The sequence below is a fragment of the Theropithecus gelada genome, unplaced genomic scaffold, assembly GCF_003255815.1.
Source record: "Theropithecus gelada isolate Dixy unplaced genomic scaffold, Tgel_1.0 HiC_scaffold_729, whole genome shotgun sequence".
Lineage (NCBI taxonomy): Eukaryota > Metazoa > Chordata > Mammalia > Primates > Cercopithecidae > Theropithecus > Theropithecus gelada.
Window position 1 is genome coordinate 1 of NW_020263995.1, and position 8547 is coordinate 8547.

At 40.6% G+C, this 8547-nt stretch overlaps 1 protein-coding gene across 1 annotated transcript; it reads right to left on the reverse strand.

The window, feature by feature from the left end:
- Positions 1-1149: 1149 nt before the first annotated feature.
- LOC112617982 (serine/threonine-protein kinase SMG1-like) lies at positions 1150-8325 on the reverse strand (the record flags this gene model as incomplete). The annotated part of the gene is made up of 10 exons (XM_025374611.1): positions 1150-1410; positions 2448-2682; positions 3146-3418; positions 4186-4465; positions 4611-4783; positions 5508-5698; positions 6246-6464; positions 6589-6698; positions 6783-6921; positions 8077-8325. Coding segments are annotated over 10 exons (2130 nt in total), but the record flags the coding sequence as incomplete, so codon positions are not given.
- Positions 8326-8547: the final 222 nt, after the last annotated feature.

The window sequence follows — 8547 nt, forward strand, 5'->3', positions numbered from 1 at the left end:
TTTTTTTTTTGAGACGGAGTCTCGCGCTGTGTCACCCAGGCTGGAGTGCAGTGGCGCGATCTCGGCTCACTGCAAGCTCCGCCTCCCAGGTTCACGCCATTCTCCTGCCTCAGCCTCCGAGTAGCTGGGACTACAGGCGCCCGCCACCACGCCCGGCTAGTTTTTTGTATTTTTAGTAGAGACGGGGTTTCACCATGTTAGCCAGGATGGTCTCGATCTCCTGACCTCGTGATCCGCCCGTCTCGGCCTCCCAAAGTGCTGGGATTACAGGCTTGAGCCACCGCGCCCGGCCGGATAGTAAATTTAAACCAGACTAACCCAGTGCAGATAATTACCAAAGGTGGTGACATGGGGTTCATTAGAAATCTATTCTCTCTACTTTCTTGTATCTTTGAAATTTCCCATGGGAGGAAACGGTGCTACAATTCATTTCTGCTCTCTCAATTATACTTCTTTTGTGAATTAGACATTGGAATGCCAAAGAAAAGAGGCCCTGAATCACTAGGGACAAAGGAGCTTAGGGCTTAGCTCTGCATACAATGCATGCCTGGAGGAACTGCCCAAACTCTACAGATTTCAAAGTCAGATTGCTTTTCTGGACTGAGACGAAAAATACTATATTCAATTAGCTAAAACAAACTTATAATATTTAAACTAATTTAAAAGTATTCACCTGAAATGAGGTGTATACTCTGTTAGCTAAATAAACTGTCTCAGGTGCCTCCACAGGGTTCTACAAGATGGCTTAAAAAATATCATGTTTGACTGTGTGTATGTACATGTATGTAACCACAAGCACTAAAAGGATATATGTATCTATGTGACTGAACTATACACTTGCACACATGCACACACACAAGTGAGTGCATATATAACTAGTGAAATCTGAGTAAGCAGTGTGGACTATATCATTTTCGGTTTCATAGTATTGCTATAGATACTAACATTGAAGGAAGGATGAAGCATGCACAATACCTGCCTGCACTTTTTTTTAAAGCAACTTCTTGTGACGTATAATCATTTCAAAATAAAAAAGTTTTAAAAAGATATGTGTATGAGCATTTATAAGTAATTATACCTGCTCTAAAAACTAAAAGTAAACTTACGGTAAAGAGCTCAGAATCCCTTTCTCTGGCTGTCCCATCTCTTTTACGAGGAAACGGCACAGCCAGCATTCACTTGCCTGGCAACATCGATGTAATGAGCATGTGTTTCTTCTTCCAGTCCCATAGCTGCATTTCTTAAGTAGGCCTGAAGAGATTCCACTAGAGTCTGCAGGGGAACGCCATCGGTGGTCTGCTCAATAAGACTGTCCAGTTCATGCAGCATACTTTCTAACGTGTATTCCCCTTTCATTAAACATCGAAGTGCTTCTGGAAATATGATTTGCCGGAAATTTGAATTCAATTCCTATAAATAAATAAGAAAAAAAATTTTAATGTTTTCTGAGTTTAGCTAAGTTACATATTTGGAGACTTAGAGCCATATATTAAGAGCAAACGTATGTAACTATGCCATCAACTCATTCATGTAAGTACATCTTTTGTTTACTTTTTATTTCTACTTTTAAAAATTTTCTTTTTAAATTGTTTTGTAGTCATGTGAAATTTTTCAGGAACTATTTCAAATGACTTTAAAAAGTTATATAATTAAACATTCCTAGGATGATGTACCTTAAGAACAAAAAGAACTATCCTAAAGTCTGTTATATAATGTTACTAATTTTTAGGAATCATATTTCCGATAGTGATATTAGTATTGTTATTCTCTTTTTGGTTTGGTTATAAGTGGCTTCTATTTCCCTTCCAAAAAAAGTCCTATCAAGGTATAATTTGCACATAATAAACTGCACGTTTTAAACATATAATTTGGTATACTTTGGTACTTGCATACACTCATGAAACTGTCACCACAATCAAGAAAATCAGCATACCGATTACCCTACAAGTTTCCTCCTGACTCTTTTTAATCTCTCTCACTCATACTTCTCCATATCACCTCCTCCACTTCCAGGTAAACACTGATCTGCTTTTTATCCTATTATATACTCTCCATTTATAGGGGTAGAAATGTCTAGCTTTCTTTACTCAGCATAATTATTCTGAGAGTCATACATGTGGCTGTATGTATCAAGGGGTCATTCACTTTAATTGCTAAGAAGTATTCCATTATGTGGATGTACCATATTTTATTTATCCATTTGCTTATTGATGAACTTTTGATTTGATTCCAGTTTTTGACTACTACAAATAAAGTCGCTATAAAAATTCAAAAAAACAAAGAGCAACTGTAACCAAGTTACAGCTATAAACCTCACAATTATCTTTCCTTTAAATGACTGGCTGAGCAACAAAAGTGGAAGTCAAATTGTTTTCCTGGATTAAAGAGATGAGAAAGACAATATTCAGTATCTAAAACAAACTAATATTTAAAATAAAAGTGCTCACCTGAAGTGAGGTATACACTCCATTGGCTAAGTGAACTGTCTCAGACGCTTCCATGGGGTTCGGGATGTCTAAGTCCTGTGGCACCAGGTGGCACTGCTTCAGTAACTGAACCAAGCAGGTGACGTTTCCGCTCATACTGCAGAGTTCCTCCAAGAACCAGGCTCCATCCCGAGAAGTCAGATCAACCAGCTGTTCTCCAGCACTTGACGCTGCACCTTCCATCATCAGGTTACGCCTACAAGAGATAAATATCTGTATAGTGAAACTTAAATGTATATACAAAACAAGGTAATTGGCCGGGTCAAGGCCATGCCTGTAATTCCAGCATTTTCGGAGGCCGAGGTGGGTAGATTACTTCAGGTCAGGAGTTTGAGAGCAGCCTGACCAACATGGCAAAATCCCATCTCTACCAAAAAAATACAAAAATTAGCCAGGAGTGGTGGCACACACCTGTAGTCCCAGTTATTCAGGAGGCTGAGGTTGCAGTGAGCCGAGATCGTGTCACTGCACTCCAGCCTCGGCGTCAAGAGTGAGACCCTGTCTCAAAAAAAAAAAAAAACCACCAAGATAACTAAAATCTGAAAAGCAAGCAAGCAGCTGTAACACTGGGCAAGACTAAGGAAAGCAAAAGAACATTTTAGGTTTGGGATTAAAAATAAGACACAGGAAATGGTCCAATATGAAGTTGGCTAACTCACCTTGTAAGGGTACAAAGGGCAGAAATAATAACACTTGCTAGACTCAAAGATCCTTCTTCTCCATTCTCATGAAGGAAAACTTTAATGCAACGTTCAATTTCTTTCAACTGATCTTCACAAACTGGCACAGTGACAGCTTCCTGTTTTAAGCGTTCCACTTGTCTAATAAGTCTGCTGTTGATGTCTGCTGCATACCGCTGCAGGGTCATTTCAGTGGCAGTGATGAACTGACACACTGTTGGGGGTGGCTGGGGAGCATACTGCATTTCATATCTATAAAAATAACAAAGAGGTGCTTGTTTTAACACAACCACCCCCAACATACAAAAGAATATTGTATTTAATCCTCAAACAAACCTTGAAAAGTAGAAATCATTATTGACATTTTACAGATGCTTAAGCAATTTCCTAAGAGGACTTGTTGATGACTGTGACAGAATCAACATTTGAGTCCAGGCACTATGGCTCATACCCCTGTAATCCTAGCACTTTGGGAGGCCAAGGCAGGAGGATCGCTAGAGCTCAGGAGTTCGAGACCAGCCTGGGCAACATGGCGAAACTCCATCTCTACAAAAAAATATAAAAATTTTTCAGGCATGGTGACACACGCCCATGGTCCCAGCTACTTGGGAGGCTGAAGTGGGAGGATCACCTGAGCCCAGGGAGGTCGAGGCTGTAGAATACAACTTTGCTTCCACACCCAACAAGAAATAAAACTGGCCAGACACAGTGGCTCACACCTGTAATTCCAGAACTTTGGGAGGCCCAAGCAGGCAGATCACGTGGTCAGGAGTTCAAGACCAGCCTGGACAATTTAGTGAAACCCCATCTGTACTAAAAAGACAAAAATTAGCCGGGCGTGGTGGTGGTGCAGCTCCAGCCACTTGGGAGGCTGAGGCAGAAGAATCGCTTGAACCTGGGAGACAGAGGTTACAGTGAGCCAAGATCATGCCACTACACTCCAGCCTGGGTGACAGAACGAGACTCCGTCTCAAGAAAAAAAAGAAAGAAAGAAAGAAAATTAAGCACTATCAACTTACTTCCTGTAGAGCTCTTGACAACGCTCTACTGTGGTGTTACAGATGAGCTCTTCCATCCAGGTCTTCCACTGTTCAATTCGATGTTTCTGAAATATGGCCTTTGGATACTGCAGAGCCACGGTTGCATAGTGATGCAGTTGTTCCAGACAGCCACGGAGCACAGAGCGCCTCTGCTGCAGGAGAGCACCAACCTCCCCCTCCAGCTGCTCGCACTGGCTAATCAAGTGGGCCTGGCCAGCATTCTGCAGGAAGGCTGTTGCTGGCACGTAACTTGGAGGACCTTTTGGTAAAAGACAATATTAATCACAGTAAAACAGTGTCAAGTCAGCTGTCACTAAAAGCAAGCACAAACCAGGACCCCACGCAAAAACATGACTATAAAACTCAGAGTTTCACATGTGAATCTATAATAAGTCAACCCATACCAAGGTCCATTTGTGTGCTTATCTCTTGAAGTAAGCTTGCAAGCTGTGTTGCTTCTAAATTATTGAATGCAGCCTGATAATGTGTTATCCACTGTTCAAATTCATTCAGCTTCACCTGGATTGCTTCCTGAACAGCTCTTTGCTGAGTCTGTAGTTGGGTGTGTTCAGAGTACCTAATCAGGGGGACACAAACAAAGTCAAATGATTTACTGATGTTTTCTTCCACATACTTTCCTACCCTGGAATGTGCTCACACATGGACTGTCCGGTATGCTCCTTATCCATCTTGAGGGCCCCCTTCGAATGTCCCTTACTTCTCTGTTTTTCCTGACCCTGTGATTCTCTCAACTATGCTCACGACATTTTAATTAAAACTACCACATCTGCCAAGTTTTGGGTTCCCTGAAGGTTAGAAACTCATGCTTGACAGATCTTTGTAATCTGAGAGCCTCACGCAATGCTTAACACTTTCATATTCAACTACCCTTTACTGAGCACCTGCTGTGTATAAGATTCTTTCAGTTAACCACCCTATTTAATACTTAACTCAGTGAGGTAGATGAAGTAGCTGCCATTGTACAAATGAGTAAGGACTCAGATACAATAATGGTAATAAGAAAACCAAAACCCAGATTTTCTGATTCAAAGTTTTGTGTTCTAACCACTACACCCACCTATCTCCCATAATTAGTCATTCAAACAATTAAGTTAAATAAAATCAAAGCGGAAAATTTCAGTGAATTTTTGTTTACTAACACTTTGAAGTTGCAGTCACTGAGACAGCTTTTATCATTTACGTGAGTTGTTACAGTAATTCTAATCCCTATTGATGTTTATATAAATATGAAAATTCTAATTAATGGCACATATTTAGAAGAATTCAACACTGTTTTAAACCTGTGTTGCAGAGTGTGAGAAGGATGATCCACCCCTTCAGCTCCTTCTAGAAACTCTATTTCCTCCAGTAGTTTGCCCTGCAGTTTTTCCACATCTGTCAGTTGCTCCTGCAAGCTTAGGTATTCATCTAAGCTACTGTCCAACTTGGGAAGCACAATCAGCATCTCATCTCTATTCTTAAACCAGTTCACCTGTAAAAAGATATTACAATTAGGAAGATTCTTACAGGGCCTATTGTGAGACATGACAGCATCAGAAAAACAAAACTCTACAAAACCCCAAAGGGGTGATGCATTGCCTCCACCGTACAAAGACAACTAACGTGTTCAAGTTTACACAGGCGTAAACTGACAGGCTCAATCTCATAATACCATGTATTAAAAGTTGCCAATGTCACCCAGAACAAGATTGGCGTCCCTGGCTACCAGATGGGGAAGGGAAGCTACCCAATTAAAGAACATTTACAGTCATCACTGGTAAACATCATTTCAATAATTAAGAAATATAATTTTTTCAAATCACAAACCCACCTCTTAGGAGTGTGGAATGTAACTGTGCATATTTGTGTGGAAGAATTACCTAATAAAAAGATAACATCAAATTGCCACATTTAACTGCCATTTCAATATTATACATTAGTCTTGCCAAAAAATTAGAGAAACAATTTGCCTCAACATTTTGATGAGCATGTTTATTAATAAAAAGAAGACAAGGACTTATTCTGTCACTGGGCTTCACCTTAATCTCAGCTACTCTGGAAGAAAACAGGCTGCGGGTGATCTCTCGCTCCATCTCTCTCTTGCTCTGCTTGCTCTCGGCCTGCTGGCCGCCTCCACCATAGACAGCACCAGCAAACCCCGCCTCGCCTCCTGCCGTCCAGTCTACCAGAGGGTCGTACACAAAGGCCTCCAGCAGCGTCAGCAGGGTTTCTCTGCCACGCCGCATAATGTGTAAAACCTGTTTTCAGGAGAGTTTTTAAAATAAGGTCTGCCACAAGTTTCATCACTAAAGTGTGTTTTTTATTCCATAGGTTTTGCTTATTTAACAAGTACACTAAAAGGGAGAAGAGAAAACAGCATACCTGCTCACATGAAAGCCTAAATACACCTTCTACTCCAGTTACACCCAGTGCTGTTTCAATGTTTTGTGTCATTCGAAAAGGTACTTTCTCAGGAACTCTAAGGCTTTTACCTTGAAAAGACAAACCATTATATTTTTGCCCTTTCACCAAAAAACATTTGGCCCTCATAAATGTAAAGTTTACTTTTATTTTACCTTTTTCAAAGCAAACATTGTAATCTATGTGAACAACTTCTCCAGTCGTCATATCTATGAGAACGTTATCCAGATGTCTGTCTCCAAGGCCAATTATGTATCCAACCATAGACATGACTGCAGTAGATCTTGCATAAGACTAAAGGAAAGGAAATGGGGGCAGCAAGCGAAACATCATTAAGAAATTGCCCTCCAACATGGACGTGATACTGTAAAATTTACAAAGCGCCATAAACCTACCCCTTAGTTTAAAATAAATCAGCAAATAAAAAGCATTCCTCAAGGTTGCTGCATGTGGTCATGCAGGCATACAACACTGTAGACCTGATTGGTACTAATCAGCTATCAGGATGCTGGATTAAAAAAAAAACACAAACAAAAAAACTTTTCTTTAGCCTTCCTAGTTTGTCTCTTTCTAAATTTTTTATTCTTTTCTTTTTTTTTTTTTTTAAAAGACAGAGTTTCGCTCTTGTCGCCCAGGCTGGAGTGCAGTGGTGCAATCTCGGCTCACTGCAACCTCCACCTCCTGGGTTCAAGTGATTCTCCTGCCTCAGCCTCCCGAGTAGCTGGGATTACAGGCACCCGCCACCATGCCTGGCTAATTTTTTTTTTTTTTTTTTTTTTTTTTGTATTTTTAGTTGAAACAGGCTTTCGCCATGTTGGGCAGGCTGGTCTCGAACTCTTGACTTCAGGTGATCCACCCATCTCGGCCTCCAAAAGTGCTGGGATTACAGATGTGAGCCACCATGCCCAGCCTCTTTTTTTAAATTTAAATATTGATTTAAAAAATTTTTTTTCCTTCCAACTTTTTATTTTAGGTTTAGAGGGACACGTGTAGGTCTTTACGTGGGTAAACTGCATGTCACTGGGGTTTGGTGTACACATTATTCTGTCACCCAGGTAGTGACCCAACAGGTATTTTTTCCTACCTCATCTCCCTACTGCCCTCCACCCTCAAGTACGCCCCAGTGTATGTTGTTCCCTTCTTTGTGTCCATGTGTGTTCAATGTTTAACTCCCACTTATAAGTGAGAACATGCGGTATTCGGTTTTCTGTTCCTGTGTTAATTCACTTAGGATCTCCTTTTCATTTCATCCGTAACTCTTTCCCCATCCTGCCCTCGGACATAGTCATGTTCATGTCTTTGTAACTGTAATATTAAACTCAAATATAGGTCTGAAACTACCAAGTCTGGAGGGACAGAGGAAGGAAGGGAAGGAGGCCAAACAAGATAGGTAAGAAGGTAGCAGACAAAAGAAATACTACTGAGTACAGTCGAAAACAAAGCACATACCTGTGTAACTCTCCACCATTCATCAGGCGTTGTGCAAGATGACCAGAGCTCTTTGGCAAGAAGATTCGGGGGTGTGGCCTCCATTAACTCTTCCAATACAGCCTTCATTACATGAAGAGGCCAATCCCGACGGGATACATCCAGGCTAAGCCCAACTGTTTTCAAAGCAGGGCCAATTTTACTGTAATAAAGTTCACTAGGGCGGGGTACAATTCCAGGATTCTGAGGAGTTTGGTAGGAATCTTGGGCCTTAAGAAAAAACAATTTTTTAAAAAAAGAAAAGATCAATTTTATATAAGGAAAAAGAGTGCCTTTTATATGTAAAGTAGAATTTTTAAAAATGATTTTTCAGTAGCATTCTCTCATTACTCAGCTAAATTTCATGTATTAATACAAAATAGCTAATTCTTCTGGACTATGGATCTTTTTTTTTTTTTTTTTTTTGAGACGGAGTCTCGCGCTGTGTCACCC